The sequence below is a fragment of the Schistocerca piceifrons genome, chromosome 5 (genome assembly GCF_021461385.2).
Source record: "Schistocerca piceifrons isolate TAMUIC-IGC-003096 chromosome 5, iqSchPice1.1, whole genome shotgun sequence".
NCBI lineage: Eukaryota > Metazoa > Arthropoda > Insecta > Orthoptera > Acrididae > Schistocerca > Schistocerca piceifrons.
The window spans coordinates 373,645,095-373,667,145 of record NC_060142.1 but is presented as its reverse complement, the minus strand read 5'-3'; the positions used below and the strand labels follow the sequence as shown (position 1 = coordinate 373,667,145).

Below are 22,051 nucleotides of genomic sequence, written 5' to 3'. Positions count from 1 at the left end.
CTTAAGCGGAATGTAAATATTTTCGCGACGCGCTGCTTAGCCAACGTTGCATTACTGTTTTGCCGCGCGGCTGGCTGTACAGTCTGTCACACTAAATTTGGCACGCGGAGACGCTTCATATCAAACTACTAAAGCTCATCAGTTCAAGTTAATTATTAATTCAGTCAGTACATTAGTATGTGACTTAAATTGGAACTTGATATGTGCACCCGTCCCTGAGTAAAAGGCTTCTAAATAGACGGACAGACAAATAGTGGAATAAAGAAAAGCCAAAATACTTTTTTCGTGTGATGTAATTGCAAATCAATGATTTTCGGATCTTGGCAATACGTGTACTGTGAAACCTTCCTTTTTTACCAAATTTCATGATTCTATGTCAAAGGGAAGCACCTTGAAGGTTCTGATGCGTGATTTTGCGAGTATCAAAATAAGTGACATAAATGACTATATCTTCTCACTGCACTGGTTTTGAAGCTTACATTTGGTGCATTGCCAAGAGACTTTCGACGTTAGTATGTGGCATGAATTTCGAATTGATACGTCTATCCGTTTCTGAGAAAAAGGGTTATTAACAGTCGGCCAGACAGACGACAAGCGGACAGTAAAGTGATCCTATAAGGCTTCCGTTGTTTCTGACTGAGTTACGGAACCCTGAAAAATGGAGTTTAATGGAATACTCTAAAGCAGAGCAACAAACGAGTCAGTCAGTCTGCAGCACACTAAAATCTCTAGTCTATTGTCTTAGACTGGATTTAAATGGTTCAAATGGCTCTGAGCACTATGGGACTTAACATCTCACGTCATCAGTCCCCTAGAACTTAGAACTACTTAAACCTAACTAGTCTAAGGACACCACACACATCCATGCCCGAGGCAGGATTCGAGCCTGGGACCATAGCGGTCGCACGGTTCCAGACTGAAGCGCCTAGAGCTGCTCGGCCACATTGGCCGGGTTAGACTGAATTACGACACTATACGATTTTTAAAGTTTTAACAAACTCAAATCGTCGTCAACTACATTTGTTTATCATTTGTTCCTCGAGACGGTCTGCACCCAAATTTGCTTCTGTTTTCCTATCCAGATACAAACTACACTCAGTTAATATGTGGTGTACAGTGATTTGTAAGCCATTTGAGTCACGGATTGGGTTGTCCTCTCACTAGAATATGAAGCCATCAGTTACTGGACTGCGTCTTGTAACCACTGGGGTGACTGGTGTGAGGTACCCTACGGTCGGCTGATTGGCTTCGGTGACTACAGTCAGTCCCTCCTCCTCCCAGAGTTACTTGGCTCTGTGAATCAACAACGTGATTACAGCCCACTATACAAACACACACATACACACACACACACACACACACACACACACACACACACACACACACACACACGCACTGTGTGTCACATTTCAGTCCTGAAAGATACTTTGGCTACTTCATCCGCTTACTCCTTTTCTCAGTTTGACGTGTGGTCTGGTGGATATCATAACGATACATATTTCCTCTCCTGTTGAGGGAGGAGATGGGTATTCTATATCTTTCACGTCATTTTCTCTAGTGCAGTGTCTGTCGGACACCAAGGAAATCGACGGAGAGGACAATCGTTTTGTGTCCATGATGCCGCATCTGCTCTAGAGCCTGCTCGTGACTGGGAAGGCTGATCCTGAAGACGCCTTCGGGGAACACCACTGAAAGCTCTGAACGTGCCGTTGCTTCAAACCGTCGGTATATATCGTATTAAGATTTTATTAAGATTTTAATATCTACTCAGAAAGCAATATAACATAATTTAAAAGTAAAATATGGAGTGTCTCTTTCTTTTTAAATTTGTCAAAAGCAAAGTAATTCTGGGCGTCTTTAATAGAAAAGTGAAGATCGGCTCCGACACTGGCATAGAAGTGGGTGTAGGATTGGTTCAAACTGGTCCAATGGCCTAATTTCCTTGTTTTGCACAGGTCCGTCATTTTTAAATGGAAGACCTTTAACACGTAATGGAGCCAAAGTCACACGAAGGCTCTATAAAACTGGAGCCAACAGGTTGGATCTGCTCCCCATTACCGATAAATTATATATTTTATAATATCTGGTGCTTTAAGGGACTATGTTTTCAGGTATTAAATTAAAGCAGGCGAGACCTAGAAACCTAAGAACGTTCCTTGTCCTCAACTCCGAAAGTTAAAAACACAATATGAACTGCTAAAAAGGACACACAAACTCTTTTCTCTTGAAAAACTGAAACCTTTTCTCTCCACATATTCCTCTAACATTTCAACTGCCTGCTGCAGAAAATCGGTTGCTGTTGGAAGACTGAAGGCAGGAAAAAGACAGAGAAGTACACAAAGCATTAACGCTGGACAAGACTTGTTACTGCTGTTTTGCATCACCTCGGTTCCAACAGTTCCGGAACCTGTAAAGAAAATTGGAGTAGAGATCAATATAAACATCATTTCCACCATTTTTATTGCTCATGAAAACCACACATTGCTGTGGCCGAGCGGTTCTAGGCGCTTCAGTCCGGGACCGCCCTGTAAAGAAAACTGGAGTAGAGATCAATATAAACATCATTTCCACCATTTTTATTGCTCATGAAAACCACACATTGCTGTGGCCGAGCGGTTCTAGGCGCTTCAGTCCGGGACCGCGCTGCTACTATGACCGCAGGTTCGAATCCTGCCTCGGGCATGGATGTGTGTGATGTCCTTAGGTTAGTGAGGTTTAGGTAGTTCTACGTCTAGGGGACTGACAACCTAAGCTGTTAAGTCCCATAGTGCTTAGTGGCACTTGAATACCATATTGTACCACCATACAGCGAGACCTTCAGAAGTGGCGGCCCAGACTGCTGTACACACCGGTACCTCTAATACCCAGTAGCACGTCCTATTGCATTGATGTGTGCCTATAATCGTCGTGGCATACTATCCACAAGTTCAACACGGCACTGTTGGTCCAGATTGTCCCACCCTCAACGGCGATTCGGCGTGGATCCCTCACAGTGGTTGGTGGGTCACGTCGGTCGTCCATAACAGCCATTTTCAAAATATCCCAGACATGTTCGATGGGGTTCATGTTTGGAGAACGTGCTGGCCACTATAGTCGAGCCATGTCGTTATCATTCACAAGATGGGGGCGCGAATTGTCGTCCTCGCCAATATGCTGCCGATATAGTTACACTATCGGTCGGAGGATGGCATTCACGTATCGTACAGCCGTTACGGCGCCTTCCATGACCACCAGCGGCGTACGTCGGCCTCACATAATGCCCCCCAAAACAGCATGAAACCTCCACCTTGCTGCACTCGCTGGACAGTGTTTCTAAGGCGTTCAGCCTGACCGGGTTGCCTCCGAACATGTCTCCGACGATTGTCTGGTTGAAGGCATATGCGACACTCATCAGTGAGGAGAACGTGATGCCAATACTGAGCGGTCCGTTCGGCATGTTGTTGGGCCCATCTTTACCGCGATGCGTGGTGTTGTGGTTGCACAGATGAACCTTGCCATGGACGTCGGGAGTGAAGTTGCGCATCATGCATCCTATTGCGCTCAGTTTGAGTCGTGTCACGACGTCCTGTGGCGACACGAAAAGCATTATTCAACATGGTGGAGTTGCTGTCAGCGTTCCTGCGAGCCATAATCCATAGGTAGCTATCATACATTGCAGTAGAAACCCTTGGGCGCCTGAGCGAGGCATGTCATCGACAGTTTCTGTCGCTCTGTATCTTCCCCATGTCCGAACAACATTGCTTTGGTTCACTCCGAGTGCGCCTGGACACTTCCCTTGTTGAGAGCCATTCCTGGCACAAATTAAGAATGCGGACGCTGTTGAACCGCGATATTGACGTCTAGGCATGGTTAAACTACAGACAACATGAGCTGTGTACCTCCTTCGTGGTGGAATGACTGGAACTGATCGGCTGTTGGACCCCTCCGTCTAATTGGCGCTGCTCATGTATGTTTGTTTACATTTTGAGCGGATTTAGTGACATCTCTGAACAGTCAAATGGACTGCGTCTTTTTTGATACAATATCCACAATCAACGTCTATCTTCAGGAGTTCGGGGAACCGAGGTGATGCAAAACTTTTTTGATGTGTGTATTAGTAGTTATGGCAAAGACAGTTCCACTTAAATCACTATCTTGAGGGACATCATTCGTCATTACATATACATATACATCAAGGACTGGACCTTTTGATCCATTCCGTCTCCTTGATCTTCCTAAAGATATTTTGGCTATTGGTTTGTGTTGTTTTATGGCTTCAGTGATTCTTGCATCTGACATACGCTCTGTATGTTCTTTCCATCTTAACTGATATTATTTTGTTATGTAAATTATGTTTTGCATATTCAGTTCAGCTCGGATATCATCATTACTCTTTTTATCCATCAAAGTATATCCAGCCACGTATCTAAGAAAATCAATTTAACATGCTTCTGTTCTCTTCTGTTCTGTTCTTAGTCCAGTTTTTGCATTCATAGAGCAGTGATGATATAGCCACAACCTTATAGAACGTAAATACAACATCTCTGTGGACATTCTTTCCCAGTGTTATGCGCAAAATTCCACAGAAATAGATAGGTCTAACTCCTTTGGTATTCCATTGTTTGCCCTTTACGTATTACAGCACCTTAAATATTTAAATGTATTAATTTGTTCTATGATCTGCTTGTCAACTTCAATCTTAACTCGCATGGGCTGGTGTCCTAAAAATGCTATTGATTACGTCTTTGCGATGGGAGATGTTCAGATTTTATTCTCTGGTTATTTTACTTAAGTTAAGCTTCATGTAAATAATTTTCATTCTAATAACTACTTGCTGTTCAGCAAAAAGTATTGCACCAACATCCATATCGTTAATTTTTAAATGTTTTATTGTCTGTTACGAAGCTCTGATTACATCGTCGATGTAAGTATTAAAAAGAGTAGGAAAAAAGGGGACGCACTTGACAATTCCATAGGTTCATTTTAACCATATTATATCTACTGCCATCTATTTTTGTATGTATTTTATTATTCGTATATAAACCATGTATAGCTCTCATGGGATAGAATCCCTATGTTTCTAAAGATTTCTTACAGTTGGTTTCGATTTAGTTTATCAAGGGCCTTTTTATAGTCGATGACGGCAAGAAAAGCTGGCAAATTGAATTCACAATGTTTTTCTGTTGGTTTTGTCATGGTGAAGATACAGTCTGAACATGATCTGCCTTTTTGAACACCAAGCTGGGCATCAGATAGTACAATTTCAGTGATTGGAGATAGTCGTTTTGTTAAAATTTTAGCATACAATTATAACATGAATTCAGAACCTCTGTAGTTTTGACAGTCATGTCCGTTACCTTTCTTATAAATGGGGCAAAAAACTTGCTTTTGCAAAATTTCATTCATGTTTTATCAGTTCTGTATTGATTTTGTCATACTGTGGGGTATTCCTGTTCTTGCTAAACGTTACTGCGACCTGTATAATCAGTTCATCATAAAAATAAACCTGATGTAAACTAACACAAACACGATGATTGGTCAGAAGTTGTAGCACAAGTACACTGGTGTTGTTACGCTCTTGGAGGTAGGCTCTAATTATGTATTAGATATATTAATACTAAGTTGCGTTAAATGAAACTTTAAGATTTTCAAATGTATTAACAGCTATCAACGTTTTTCTTAATCGCGCTTTAGCTACGTAGTTTTTATTTAAAAAATCATGTGTAGTCACAGCCTCTGCAGCGTTGTGCCCTGTCGCGCTGTTAATGCACAGTATGAAAAATGGCTGAGGCTGCTTTCTGCTCCGTAGTGAAACATGCGCATGGAACACGATTAAAAAGTGCCGAGAAATAGCTATTCTTTTCGTTTCTTATAAATTTACGGAGATAATTGGATTCGAAGTTTTCTCAGCGTTATATAATGCAGTTGATACACAAGCTTTCGTTGAATGTGTTGCGTAGTCGGTAGCATAATGGAATGTGCGTTAGTTATGTTTTTTTCATGCGTTGGTTCAAACCTCCCCCGCATCCTTAATTATTTCTCGTTCAGTTTTAAATACCTACATCTCGTAATTATAAAACTCATCATTTTTTTATGAATAATGCACGTCTCCTTGTTTCTAATTACATATTGGAAGCGAAATTCCTGTTTTCATTCCAAATACAAATTCATAATTATCGATGTTTTGTGAAAAACTGTTCAGAAAAGTTGTTTAAATTAAAACAGCTAGCAATTTAATTTTTAAAGCAAAAACGAAAAACCAAATCCTCCTTATTTGAACTATGTCCATCGTTTTATACCACGGAGATAGATAAGTATCATTGAAACATGAAAAACAATCTTTTTCACAGCATCGAGCACATCATACAAATGCTGCATTTTTACATTTGCTACTGTATCAGTACAATATCAACCCAACAGAACTGATCTGGATCCAAGCTGCGGGGTTTGGCCCGAGAAGTAACAAGACTGTTAAGCTGTCAGACATACCGGAACTAAACGACGCAGCTTTTTCACACTTCACTGCCGAACGCTGTCAGGATACAGAACGGCTCGTCATAAAAGAAGAAGAGAAAATTCTGCACCTGGTTGGCTTCGTGGATTCTGTTGTTGATAGGCTCGTTATCAACGTAGCAGGTGACACTTCCAGAACTGAAACGTATTTCACGGGTTCGGATAAGGAAGGAACTAAGAGATTAGCAGACCACTGATTGTAAGTAATACCTTCAGTAGCTTCAATATTTAACTATACAGTAAAATCCTTCTATATTTTCTGACGCACGGCTTATTCAGAAAAATTACCTTGTGATTAAGTCAGGAATTTTCATCATTCTTGTGTTTAATTAAAATAGTACGTTAGCTAAATACGATAACGTGCTGCGGTTTTCGTCTAGTTGTTAAAGAGCGTATTGTGGGAGATTTGCAGTGTATTATTCAATTCTGGTTAAAAATTACATGACATTCGAAACTGTATTGCTCCTCTTCTCGTCTCTTTTTACGTGTGAAATGTAGCTGGCCAGCTGTACCAGTTGACCGGTCAGTGCTGTCCAAGTTAAATGCACCGGTAAAGCTGTTGTCCCGTATTATCGCTAAGTCGATGTGCGCGTAACGCGCCGCACAAAACGTACCCTTATTACTGTACTTGGCAGCACTCGAGACAGCTTGGCTGCAGTCCCACTTGAAACAGAAATCCAATGAGGTTCCAGCAAACACGGAAGAATACGTAGTGCAATGTTTACATCAGGTTTATTCTTATGATGAACGGATTATAGTTCCTTCAACGTTATTAAGCCTACATTCCTGCCTGATTCAGACAGAACCACCTATGTATTTCGCACATCCGTCCAGAGTGTTTTATAGTATTCTAACTAATTAGATTCAGATATTGTGTGTATTTGCAGATTGTTCTTATCTTCTTTATTTAAATGTTTCATTATTTTTTATGCTTTTTCTTGTTTTCGTCTTACATCACGTTCAGTACCTGTTATATATTTTTCCAAGCTAACTTCTCTTCATCATTAAATTGTTCAAAACATTCAAAGAATACGTCATGGATATGATACTTAAAATAACATGGGGAGGGGAGGTACTTCAGGGAAGATACTGTACTCCATGCAGTAACATAGGCCGTTTTGGTGTAAAAAAATACCTATTAGGTATTAAAAATGATGTCTTATAGCCAATTTACAGGAGGATCAGGTTATCAAAGGTGGGCTGATACTTCCTGAACCCACATTGAAAGATGTTTGGATTATAAGATCTAGAAAGCTGGTCTATCATCCTCTCCATGTCTTTCCTTCACAGTTATTCGGGTCAACATTATGATAACTACTCTAGTATGTATGGTCATTCCTAGATTTTAAAGCAGAATTAAAATGGCTTCTTACCACGAGTGGGGGAAGTGTCCTGATGCTCAAATGAAGTGAAAAAGGCCAAGGAGAAATTCTTTGTTTCACCGTGTGTAGTGCTCTAACATACTTTAACCCTTTCATTACGAGCACAATATTTAGCCGGCATCCATGCGTTGCTCCGTGTGTACGAGCGCCGAAGTTGCCGGCGTTTACGCGCTGATGTGTGTATACGAGCAACGTATATAGACGGCGTCAGCATAAATCTTTCTTCAAGCACTACAGAACATTGGAAAACAGTTCTTAATTTTTTCAGGCTCGTAACATTCATTTGAAAATTGTGTTTTTAGCTACTTTTAGTTTTGTAATATATTTGACCTCCGTTTCAGAATGCTACAGAGGAGTTCAAAAAGAATTCTATTCGTTAACGGACCCACTGGTTCAGAAAATGATCCAGATAATGAAAATCAACATATTGTTACATCACCTACAAAAACTAAGAAAAGAATAGCTGTATGTAGTACTTCAGAGTCAGAAGCGGAGAATATTGAATCCATTAACACTGACCGTGAAATATGGAAGTCAGAAATACTTGTGCTTAAAATACATAAGTTTTGGTTAGAAAGTTCAAGTGATAAAATAAACATAACTAGATCACCGAAAATCTTAGATTACTTTCAGCTTTTTGTCTCTGAAGATCTCGTAGAGTTAATTGCAAATGAAATAAATCAATATTGGTCTGGGAAAGATAATAGTAACATAAACAATTAAGAAGGAATTGGAGTAGCCGAATTATACTGTTTTTTTGCTAAATCATTTTTAATGACGCGCAACAAGAAGTTATCTTTAGTAGAGCATTGGAGTAAAGACAACCTTCTGCGTAACGATATTTTTGGATGAGTAATGGCTAGAGACCGCTATTTCAAATTATTACGAATGCTACATTTCAAGCATGATGTTGGTTCTACCAATGATCGTTTGTACAAAATACGGAACGTCATTGATTTATTACGAAAAAAATTTAGTCACTCATTTCAACGATTCCAAAAGCTGTGTATAGACGAAAGTTTACTGTTATACAAAGGGCGCCTTTCTTTCAAACAATACATCCCGTCAGAAAGAGATTTGGAATAAAATCTTTTGTTCTCTGTGACTGTGAGACAGGATTTGTGCAAGATTTGTTTATGCCGGATCATCTACCCTGGTGGATACCAAAAATAAGGATACTGGGAAGACGGGAACAATAGCTGAAGCACTTATGAAGCTCTATTTAGGAAAGGACCATACCGTTTACGTAGATAATTGGTATTACAGTCCAGCTTTATCTAGAATGCTACACAGTAACTGCACAAATGAGTGCGAGACCGTAAGAAAGAGAAGGAAAGGATTACCTAAAACTGATGAACAATTAAAAAGATGATAGGCAACCTCTCGATGATACAAAAATTTAATACTCATAAAGTGGATGGATAAAAAATAACTCTATATGCTTTCTACCATGAACTCTGATGAATTTATACAATAATCAAGCACGGTGGGAAAAATGTTATCCAGAAACCTGTATGTGTATTGGATTATAATAATTCAACGGTGGCAGTTGATGAAGCTGGTATGATTATAAGCACTGCGGAATCAACACACAAATCTCTGAAATGGTGTCGCAGATATTTCTTTCACTTGTTGGATATTTGTGTGTGGAATGCCTATTACCTTTATAGTCCGCCCCCGGTAGCTGAGTGGTCAGCGCGACAGTAAGTCAATCCTAAGGGCCTGGGTTCGATTCTCGGCTGGGTCGGAGATTGTCTCCGCTCAGGAACTGGGTGTTGTGTTGTCCTAATCATCATCATTCCATCCCTATCGACGCGCAAGTTGCCGAAGTGGTGTCAAATCGAAAGACTTGCACCCGGCGAACGGTCTACCCGACGGGAGGCCCTAGTCGCACGACGACCTATTACCTTTATAAACACAAGGGCAAAGAACCGGTATCCATGTCAAAATTTCAATTGCAGTTAATTAGGGAAATACTGGAAATGTATCATCGAAATATAGAACGTCAACACTCAACAGGCAGTAATCATCCATTGAGATTAATAGACAGACATTTTCCTTCGGTTTACAAATCGGTACGAGGAAACCGAAATAGAAAGTGTGTTGTTTGCAGTGCAAAAGACAGACGACGAGAATCCGAGTGTAAAAACTGTAATGTTGGTTTGCGTGTTGACCCTTGTTTTCAAATTTATCATACTGAATTACATTATTAAGAATTTTTGAATTATCGTAAATTGCGTTTTTGTTTATAATACTTGTAAAATCTCCAAATATATTGTTAACTAACACTTTATAAGGTAACCTGCTCTTCAGCTTACTGGCGTGCAATCTGCACAGTTTGCGGCACGCTGCACCAATCAGTGGCGTCAGTGCAGCGTTCAGTGGCGCCACTGCAGCGGAGCAGACTGCCGTAACGTTTTCGTGACCACAGATAATGTAGAATCCAGTTCCCACATCGAAATTTGACACTTGTATTCTTCATAACTGGAGGAACTGAAACCTTAACTGCCCCTCCCTGGCCCATTGTGTGGCCTCAGAAGGCCTGACTAAGACGGCGGTAGATCTGACGAAATATTCCACCCTTTCCAACATACCGTTTCTCTGGCTGGGCTATAAAATATACATTTCAAGTAGACCTAGTACACAGCCAAAAGACGACAGCCATGATCAGACGACAGCCATAATATGGATGTGAACGTCTACCTGAGCGCCTCACCAACTGCCTTAAGTTACCGCAAACACATCTGCAGCCACAGTCAACTGCAGTCTCTTCTTCTTAACATTTTGGGTTCAACGTATGATTCACACTTCTACCACAGTAAAGACCTACATGTATATTTCTTTAGAAACCCATTTTAAACTCTTTGATGCACCTACGTTACATGCTAATGGACACCACAGAAAGGACGAGCGTAGTGGAGGCAGCTAAAGGAGGAGTAGCTGTTTTTGTAAGCAGTGTACTACTCCTCGTATCTCTCCCTCGTCACCAGTCTACAAGCATTCTCTGAACAGTACTCGTCACCAGATCAAGATCTAGACCATGCCCTCCCTCCCCCCCCCCCCCCAAGTTGGGGATATAACGAACTGTTCCTCAGCAACCACCTTTCCTGGGGTAGAGCAACTGAGAGTGTGTATGTCTATTGAAGAGGGGGCAGAGCATACAACTCAGCACTCCAACAGAGTCGTTGATGATGATGGTGCTTGGTTTGTGGGGCGCTCAACTGTGCGGTCATCAGCGCCCGTACACTGTACACAGTCCAGTGCAGCCACTTTCATGAGTGATGATGGAATGATGAGGACAACACAAACCCCCATTCCCCGGGCAGAGAAAATCCCCAACGCGGCCGGGAATCGAACGCGGGACCCAGTGATCGAAAAGTAGTCAACAATGGCCACTAGATCACGTTCAACTGAGTCGTTTACTGCTATCGATCTCTCATTATGGTCTCCAGTTCTCCTACACGCTTTTCAATATGAAGAGGTCGATGACTTTTGCTCAAATGACCACACCCCATTATGGATTGACCTGCCAGAGAGAGCAGTGCCTGAAAGAGAATAGCAAAGATGAATATTCAGTAACGTAAATGGGACACTGAACTATCAATTTGCTGTGTTTGAACATTGTGTCAAGAGTCCAAGAATCAGTACATATTGTTAGCAAAACGCCGCTGAATCATCATTTCCACTGTCCTCAATCCACCTGCAAAGATAACCCATCCTGCTTCGTAACCAAGGGCAAGGCTGTGCGAAGATTCAAGTGCCAAACGATCAAGAAATTAGTAAGGTTATTTTGACAGAAAATTATTTTTCTTTCTCTTTTTATCCCTACTGCGAGGCGTATTATGGTTCCTAAATTTTGTTGCAGGTATTCTTTCTGTTGTAAGCATATGTTTTGGTTTAACCAATGATACAGGTTTTCAGCTACAATTACATGTGCAAATTGTGGTTTGATTAGGTGTCAATGTCTGGAAGCTAACACCAGCATTTAGTACAGGCTGTCTCATTCCTGATGCAAATGACTTCACCAAAGTAGGTGGCTGTGTGGCCTTAAATGTCCTCTTCGCCTCAGATTAGCATACGTGTTACGTAACATTAATGTCCTGGATTATTTTTTTTAATACCGGGCGTTCTGTGCTCCAAACGGGATGATTTAGGGAGCGATTAACGCACGGTGCGGAGCAGTGCATTGAGTACCGGACTAGTGGGTAGCCGTACCGCATCTTTCTCACGCAGGCTGTTCTTTGCAAACCATGACGGTGTGAGCAAGGTTTTGACGCACAGCGTTGGTGCATTAGATGTCAAAATGCATTCTTCTGTCTTCTCGCTTCATTGTATTATTTACCTTGGTGGTATCTCCGCCTTCCCATTCCTATTGCAATTGTCTGGATATATTATTAAAAATATCCCAGAGTTTGTACTTTCAATGTAATTAAATGACTGTGCGGCCGCTGTTTACAGCATATTCTCCAAGTGACTTAACAAATAACAGTGTCTTTGACGGGTAGGTTTCACTGTCTCGATAGGGCGTCTTCCATTACGCAGCACCTAAAAGGATTTTATTTCCCTTGCATGTATGTTATGTAGAAATGTACCTTCCATATGTTTAATAACACTGGGAACGTTGTTAACCACAAGATGTGGTCTGTTAAACGCAGTTTCTTCCATGGCATTGATAGACATTTCAGGGCTATGTGTATTAATACTGTGCAAAGGACCACCGTAGCCGCTACGTGACTCTGATTTATACTTCTTGGACGAATCGCGAGTAGCTAGGGAATTAAAGGTTCCCAGGCCTTCCAGAGGTTTCCTACTAACGACAGTTTCGTCTCAACAGCCATCTACACAGGACAACTTGAGAGTGAGCTTTTCTTGTAGAAGTCTCTATCATATTCGTGACCCAAGCGGTTAAGCCAAGATCTCCCTTTCTTTTATCACAACGATCCACTGCTGCGCCGGAAAAGAGTCACTGAAGCACGCCCAGAGGCGCAGCCAACCAGTTATCAGGTTAGGAATCCTGAAGTCAATGAAAACTGAATTCCCTGAGGTACTGTCCATTTCGCGCTTCCCAGAAGACAGATATTACTCACTGAATGCTACAGACGCAAAAAGCACTATCCATATTTGAATCACAAAGCTGTTCGAGGTATTTAGACTACAAATAAATAAATAAATAAATAAAATAAAACAAAAAAATAAAAAATCTGAGGGCATTACAGCGTTAACAGCCAGCAGTGGCAACCAAGAGACCATTATTTTTCGTCTCCTTTCTCCCCTTCCACTGTTCCTTCTACTCGCTGATTTAACCTTCGACTATTGTGGAGTTGTTCTTCGCGTTACTGAAGCAAATACGACAAAGAAATATTCACTGTTATTTGCATTGTAATACAAGCTATGTCACAATAATTCTTCATTGGTATGCCTTAAAACAGTTCTTGTATGATTATGGCACTCAAATAACAATAAATTCGTGACTACTCCTCGTAGGTGCACTGACACCATCAAAGGAGGTAAATGATGCGGTCACCATCCCCTCGATACTTGAAATTATTCTTAAAAGCTTTCTCATGCTAAAATAATACTAAACATCTACTAAATGTAGTAATTACAATAATTTGGCTTTCCATTGAGCGTAATCCTAAGACATTACTAATCCTCATAGCAAGTATGTTAGCTTTCCTCACGGGATAACAAACATTTAAAAGTTCAGGGAACGGTTGTAGCATTTTTCGTTGTTGTACCTCTTCATGCTTTGATACCCTTCATATGTGAATTGGGGACATTTTTTTATATCTGGAATTTTTGAGGTAATACTACAATACAAAGATTGTCCTGATATCCATAGTCTATATAGTTACGATTATGGACAACAATAAGTTGTGCAATGAAATGATGACAATGATAATTTGTGCTAGGCTGGGACACAAACCAGATTTCCCGCTTACCGCGAGAGATCACCTTCCCGTTAACTGTTCGTGCAGGATTCAGGGCCAGACCAAAACTTGCATACGTCTCCAACGATGTGTCTACGACCTGCACTCGCACATTCATTGCGTATATTCATGTACAGGGAAGACATTTCTTTAAAATGAAAGTTGCTTGTCCAGTGTCGGCAGATAAACACGCTATTGCCCGAACCTGTGTTATTCAGAAGTACGTTGCAGTGTTCCTTGAACATGCATGCTTCGTACTTCTGAACAACATAGGCACTGCAATAACGTACATATAGCTGTTGTTCTTCGCTCCTGGATCAAGTCCGAAGTCAAGTCTGAAGATTTCTGCTAAACTTGTATGGCTTGGAGTTGTTCTATGTATTACAACAAGTTTATTTTTCTTCCAATTTCATACATGACTCGTCTTCGCAAACAAAATACACGATATGGACATGGCTACGTGATAGGGATGCATATGGGGATATGATACATTTTGCATCATGACACAGGCGCCCGGTACAAGTTCATTCACCACGTCATATAATGCTACAGTTATAGAAATGGAGTTTTTACGTTCGCCCAAAGTTTATTCCTTTGTAAAGTTGAATGCTTGATTTCTGCTGGATTATAGTAGAGATCTTTTGTTAGTGTCCAGCAGATCCCGAACCTGTTTTTCTTCATTGTCTCGTATTCAAGGTGATTACTGCCTAGAAGGCACGTACATAACAGAGTTGTTGTCTAAGTGTGTTACACAACACAAATCGTCTTGTTCAAGCTTTAAAAATCTTTAAAACGCGTTTGATGTAAGATGCTATGTACTGCGCACTTCATTTCTTGAGCCTGAGTCCATCTTTTGGGTGCGGTAAAGTCGTTTCTCGATAGGATACATTGAAGACTTTAAGGACGCAATGACACTTCTTTTCTTTCCTAGTTTGTAAAACTCAGTTCGAAATTATAGCGTTGTTTTATTGAAGTGAAAGTAATACTATTAAGAACAAAGGACTCGGATGCTAACTGGACTTAAAACACAACCACACTGACTCCTTATCTCCACGAACAACAAAAGAGAATCTATGTCGATTTCGCTTCTTTTTTTAGGTCTCTCTTGTAAGTGGTTCTTATCTTTACCTCTTGCTTGTGACTGAACGGACATATTGTCCATCTAAGTTACGTTAAATCGTAAGTTATGATGAAGACAAGGTTCTCTGTTGTGGTACAGCATTTCAATCCTATTATTTTGTTTTAATAGTTCAGCTCAACTAACAATTTGTAGGTTTTTGGTGAACAGAACTAGCTGTCTTGGTGGAGATCCGTTTACTGGCCATTGAGGTCATGTCATTGAGATAATTATTTATATTTGCAGCATAGAACGTACATATTTTTATTTGACGAAGTCAGATGTGCGTTTGGGAACAGACATTGGTGCACTTATAATTTTAAATTTCGCTGTCATAGAATTCTTTCAATCAAGACTGTTTATTCCACGAAAAATACTTTCTGTTCAATGTATTGATTAACAACTCTTATGAATAATTTCAAGGTGATTGTCTGACTCGCTTATGTGACTCCTTCTTATGTGATCTGAAGCGGCGATTCGTTAATGAATCAGTCTAAGTTTGAACATTATTCGATCGTAAAGATTTTCATTAAATTTTTCTCTGCTCAGATGACATATAACGAGTGTTACACTGGCGACTGAGAACATCACTGTAAATATAAAACAATTTAATGTATTGTGTGGGCAATAAGGGAGCGTAATTTGTAGTAACGATGAACAGTTACAAAAAAAAAAAATATTTTTCATCAATAACGTTGTGTTGCACTTGAACACCATCTGTGACTTGTTTACGTGGTAATCGCATACGATCAGCTGTAACTACAACCAGTTGTCCTTGTACAGTAATGCTGCTAAAACTACAAGTCAGAGCACTATGATGGAGTCATTAAGTATAGAAAATGTGTTGATCGGATACCAGAGGGCGAACTGGCCAGTGCGAATGTAAATAAACTTAACGCTACAGCATGTGAGTTAATGTCAGCTTATACAGGCGGAACTATTAGTGCACCTAATGCTAGGGCACAACATCCTATTGCGCAAATCTTACAGACTAGAAACTACGATACGTAGTCTGATGAGCGAAGTAGGTGATTTGTCGAATGAACACGTCAAATCGGATAGACAGTTTAGCTAAAGATTTTAATACTGTAGTTAAAAAACAAGGCGGTTTTTAATGATTTTATTACCATAATTCAGAAACAAAATTGTGTGGCTAGTCAGGTGACAAACGTCACTGAGCAGATGGGTCACTTTTCTCCGCTACACTTACAGTTTTGTTGCTGCGGCCCGTCTCAATACGAAAATGTCAAGCCGGTGACAAAACTGATGATGGCGGTATTGTGTTAACCCAGCACGCAGAACATGGCCTGCATTATGTTAATAAGATAAGATGTGGCGGAAACCCAATCAGTGCCGTCATGCCGAATGCACTTGTCTTGGTCACTGAAGAAGTGTGTTACGACTTGTGTAATATCAGACTAGGTTTATTAAGGAAAATCGGAGTCGGTTGGCACGATCCTAATTGGTAGTTAAATTCAGTTTGGTCGGGATTTTGTGATCTAGAAAGGGACAATTGAGTCGACATTCCACCAAGTATGGATTTAAGTGACGGATAAATAAACAGGAATACAACAATTTTTGTGAAATATACATAAATAATTAAACAAATGCTGTTTCATGTAGAAGGAAGTAATTTGTTCACATGAACTAAAGGCTAAATATTAGCATTCTCAGAGAACAGGATAGGCAAGTGACGTTGCAGACACTTATAAAATTAAAAGCTATAAAATGCTGAATACTAAGATAAGTTTGTGTATCTGAAGCCTTGGACGTAAAACTTAAGTATTCTTCATTCATAGCATTCATTCTTCTAATACGATATAAGGAAAAGTAATCTTCCCACCTCATAATTACAACAGTAATGAACCATCTCCAGTGGAAGTGAGCTAAGTGATGAATTATAATCTGGTATAGCTTGTTTTTTACCTTTTGCTACCATAAAGTAACTATGTTGGCACTATGTAAATTATAGGAGAGGAAGTAATATAATCAAAATTGATAAGGATCTTAGTGTGATCACTGAATATAAGGTGTTCTTTACTCAGTGGAAGGAAACTGTAAGGAAGTAGTAAGTACCTGAAATGACTATATATTAAGAGAAAATCATAATTTTGTAATGATCTGATAGATTATATTTGCTGTGACTATCTGATGTAGCATGAAGTGTTGCAAACATTAGCTAATAAGGTTGGTTGTTGTTGGTTGATTTTGGTGAAGGAGACCAGACAGCGAGGTCATTGGTCGCATCGGATTAGGAAAGGACGGGGAAGGAAGTCGGCCGTGCCCTTTGAAAGGAACCATCCCGGCATTTGCCTGGAGCGATTTAGGGAAATCATGGAAAACCTAAATCAGGATGACCGGACGCGGGATTGAACCGTCGTCCTCCCGAATGCGAGTCCAGTGTCTAACCACTGCGCCACCTCGCTCGGTAGCTAATAAGGATTTTATTGATTAGTGTTAATTTGCAGATATCAACATCGTTCTTAATGTGCTAAAATAATTCCACTAGCTGGAATTTTTGAAACTTACATAATAAACGAAGTCCTGATAATACTTACCCAAAAATTTCAAGGGACATGCAAACTTAGAAAAGCACATGGTATTTAGGTTTCCGTTGTCTATAGACGTGTAGATATATATTTGCTCTTTGCTCTCAGTAAGTGAATGGTATCACATCTGAATAGTTGTTGATTTATTATTTACTATCTTAAAAAAATGGTTGTGTGTCTGTATTTTCTACTTATTTTCTATGAACAAATAATCAAATAAGAGGTAGTGTAGAATTTCATGCACGGGTCTCAAATAAATGGATTTTCACCAGTTAATTTTGCCGTGAGGGTTTATTTCCTTCTGTCTCCTTTTGGTGAGACTAGTATCCGTACGTATTGGTGAAACTTCCTGGAAGATTAAAACTGTGTGCCGGACCGAGACAGAAGAGCTGTGAGGACGGGTCGTGAGTCGTGCTTGATAGCTCAGGTGGTAGAGCACTTTCCTGCGAAAGACAAAGGTCCCGAGTTCGAGTCTCGGTCCGGCACACAGTTTTAATCTGCCAGGAAGTTTCATATCTGCGCACACTCCGCCGCAGAGTGAAAATCTCATTCTGTACGTATTGGTGTTTGTAATGTGTTATTTCGCATACTGAAAGTTATTGAACTGCATATCGTCAAATGAATGAGTGGCATTGCCTTGTCATATACGAATATGGCTAACAAGGATACCAAGTATGCTGATATACGTTCCGAGCACGAAGTATTACTTCCTGAATAACAATGAATTCTCACCTGACAGGAAAAATAAATATGTAAATAATTGTAACATGACGTAAAAGTAATAGGTGAATTTCTGATTAGCTCTTAATTCATGGTCATCTATCACGAAAGAGTATACAGTCTGAGATGGCGCAAAGTCCTCTTCTTTAAACTCATCTGCATTTACTGGGAAGATTCCTGTGTTTTTAGATCCAGCAACGCCTTTCTCGATTCTTGCCACATTCATATATGCAACATTGAATATGTTAGCAGAATCATATGGTGTTATTTTTCTGTATAAATTTTATCTGATGAATTTGTCACATTATTGAAAGCATTTTTCAGCGGACCGAAAACTGTGACCTCTTGTAACTGTATTTTGTGGAACGTATGCGGTGAAATTGATAATATATAAATGCCGTTTTGATGACAAAATTCCAGCGATTGTAACTTCCATGATTATCGAGTGATATCGGAATTGGCTCTTCTTTTGATGGCTTGGTGAATTTATTGAATTTATTGGAGTGTTTTAGCCAATTAAGGAAAAGATCTACATTACACGATCCATTACATGAGCTGGTCCTCCTCTCTCGAGTAAGGGAGCCATCGTTAATCTGGGGAAAAATGAACGTCGGAGAACATACCGTCCAGAAGCACTCATATAGTGCACATCCGTAATACTGCATCCTCTTTCCCAGCTGGCCACACCTCCAACATTGTTTTTGTCCTTTTAGGCCCTAAAATATGACCCGGTTTCTGCACTGAAGAAATACCAGTCTCGTCCATGTTGAATATTCTGGGTGGTTCAAATTTATATTTATTCTTAATTGATTCTATACTTTTGAAAAATACCTTTATATCCAACCTTTTTATGGAACCCAGCCAATCTGATAATACTTGTTGCAGACTGTTTGGGCAAGAAAATTTGAGGATTGCCCCTTCGAAATCATGATATCCGATCTTCCCCTGCCATTTTACTATCTCGGTAGAAGTTATGCTTCATTTGAAGTTCCACTACCAAATCGTATCCCAACCGTCTCATCAGACCTGTAATGTAAATAAAAAAAAAAAAAAAGATTGCTACACTAGTGACTCATTTTTTTCAGTTCTGCTTCCTGTTCCTCGTTAAAAGTTGGAGGTCTACCCCTATTGGGGTTGGAAGTTTTTTTATTTTTCAGTTTATCTGGAAGCTTAGACCTATGTTTTAACTGATTTTCCGTTAGCAACCTGCTGCATGGTAGCCTGCAGCTCTTTTTGAGTCCACTGTGCCCGTACTGTAGTCCTTCTCCGTAAAAGAGGCATCTCAAACTGTATGAAAATTTCGCGAATGTAATGACGCATTAACCGGCTTAATGCCACCACCTTTGCAGGGTGGCGGCATAGCCCCATCATATGGTGGCGCTGTTACCCTATTTGCTAACGTGGTGAACATAAGTAACCTACTTCGAAAAGGAGAAGTAACAAACAAAACTTATGACATTGAAATTTGCCTAAATAAATACATAATGAACATACCCTAACATTACATATCTATTTTCAGTCGAAATTGACATACCTCAATAATTTGCAAACCAAATATTAGAAGAAATCTTTAAGAAAAACGAATGTCGTTCCTCACGCTAAATCAGTTCTCATACAAGCATGAACGCAACTGGTAACCCTTTGGTGGTTTTCCGCTAGATTCCAGCGCCTGTCACGGGATTTCCTTCGAAAGACCTGCATTACATGTGAGGTAGCGGTATAACCCGGCATGGCGTCAATAGCCAGGTCTCCCCTTATACTGGTTAGTAACAATTCGAAAAACAATTCAGTTGTATACTATTATGAGCTTTTCTTTCTGTATACACTTGTGGTTTATGTGTGCAACTGTTCTAATTCGTATATATATACATCCAAGATGTACATTTACACGATCTTCTTTATCCTATCCTTGAGATGCTCTGTCCGCTAAGTCCGGAAACCATTCCTGGATGATCCTGCTTCCTGCTGTCCGATGCTGGCTCTAGGGTCGTCTGCAGTCCTTGCCAACCTATCTGTCGTCGGCAACACTAACATCGGCTCACCATCCTAGTTTTCTACTGAAACTGTAGTAATTGAATGAACTGATTTCTATTAAAAAGGAGAAAGCTTCAAACAAATTCAATAATTCGTACTCTTTTCGCAATTTGTTGTGCACAAATTACTGGATAATAAACAAAACTCACACTGGAAACGGAAATAAAATGAACGTATATTTTGTAGAAACAAAAATCCTATAATGTCACTTCTATATATGATTAAAAAGACTCATCTATATATGGATATACTTAAGTAAGAACAATTGATATGGTTTTTTTGTGAGTCATTAGCCTTCTAACTGATTTGATGAAGCCTGCTACGAATCCCCCTCCTGTTCCAATCTTTTCTCCTCACAGTAGCACTTGCAACAAGCGTCTTCAACTATTTGCTGGATATATTCTAATCTCTGTTTTTTTTCCTACAGTTTTTGCCCTCTACAGCTCCCTCTAGCGCCATGGAAGTTATCCCCTGATGCCTTAACAGATGTCCTATCACCTTGTTCCTTCTTCTTGTCAGTGTTTTCCGTATATTCCTTTCGTCGTTGATTCCATGGAGAATCCCCTCATTCCTTACCTTATCAGCCTATCTGAGTTCCAACATTCATCTATAGCAATACATCTGAGCCTTTTCGATTTTCTTCTGTTCCAGTTTTCCTACAATCCAAGTTTCACTTCGATACATAAACGTTCTCCAAACGTACATTCTCAGAAGTTTCTTCGTCAGATTAAGACCTGTGTTTTATACTAGTAGACTTCTCTTGTCCGGGAATACTCTTTTTGCCAGAGCTAGTCTACTTTTTATGGCCTCCTTGCTCCGTTCGTCATGGGTCATTTTTCTGCTTAGATAACAGAATTCCTTGACTTCGTTTACTTCGGCCGGGGAAGTTCGGCCGCCGAGATGGAAGTCTTATTCCAGGTGTCGCCACATTGGGCGATTTGCTTGTCGGTCACGATGATATGATGATGAAGAAGACAACACCCAGTCCACGATTGTAGAAAATTCTGATGTTAGGTCGCTGTTTTCATTGGAAACCAAACTCTATACGAAGAAATGAATTTCAAAGACAAGCAATTTATACAATGTTTTGGACGGCTATATGTGTCTTTCAACAAGTACGGTGACATGAAGATGCGTGTGCAACGAAACAAATTTTGAATATCGTGGCTCACAAGGCTTAATACATGGACAAGTGAACTATACAGGTACTCACCTCATCGACGGATACTGTTGGTTAGGTTTCTCTCAGCTGAAAATGCGAGTACAACGGAAAAATTGAGTCTTATGCCACAGCGTCGGATTTTGAACAATAAGCACCCACTCACTGCACCCAGAATGAAGACAAACGCCACAGCAATTCTTCGACACGTGGCACTCAGGTGAAAGTGTGTCACCCCAGTATGACATCAACACCAAGAAAACTAGTCCACACACGTGCAACGGTAGCATATAGCATTTTGACCGTTGGCAACTAGTTATTGCCGCCAAATCAGCCAGTGCGCCAGCACGAAACCTGGCTGCGAGAATGGAGCAAACTGGACATTATGTAATAGACTCACATATACATATTATGTATATAATAATTTAATTTCTTGTGGAACTTTAACATGCACAGGATAAGCTGACATGTCCATTCCACACACACACACACACACACACACACACACACACACACACACACACAGAGAGAGAGGGAGAGAGAAAGAAAGGAAGAAAGAAAGAGAGAGAGAGAGAGAAGCCGACAATAAAGGGCATCGACCCCTATAAGCACATTTAACTAAAAAAACACTACGTCTGCGTAATATGTCAACGTACAGTGTGGGGACA

At 40.1% G+C, this 22,051-nt stretch overlaps 1 protein-coding gene across 1 annotated transcript; it reads left to right on the top strand.

The window, feature by feature from the left end:
• The first annotated feature begins 8,729 nt into the window (after window positions 1-8,729).
• Window positions 8,730-10,087, top strand: LOC124799000 (piggyBac transposable element-derived protein 4-like). The gene is given in 5 exon segments (XM_047262536.1): window positions 8,730-8,937; window positions 8,940-9,002; window positions 9,005-9,192; window positions 9,447-9,554; window positions 9,836-10,087. Coding segments are annotated over 5 exon segments (819 nt in total).
• Window positions 10,088-22,051: the final 11,964 nt, after the last annotated feature.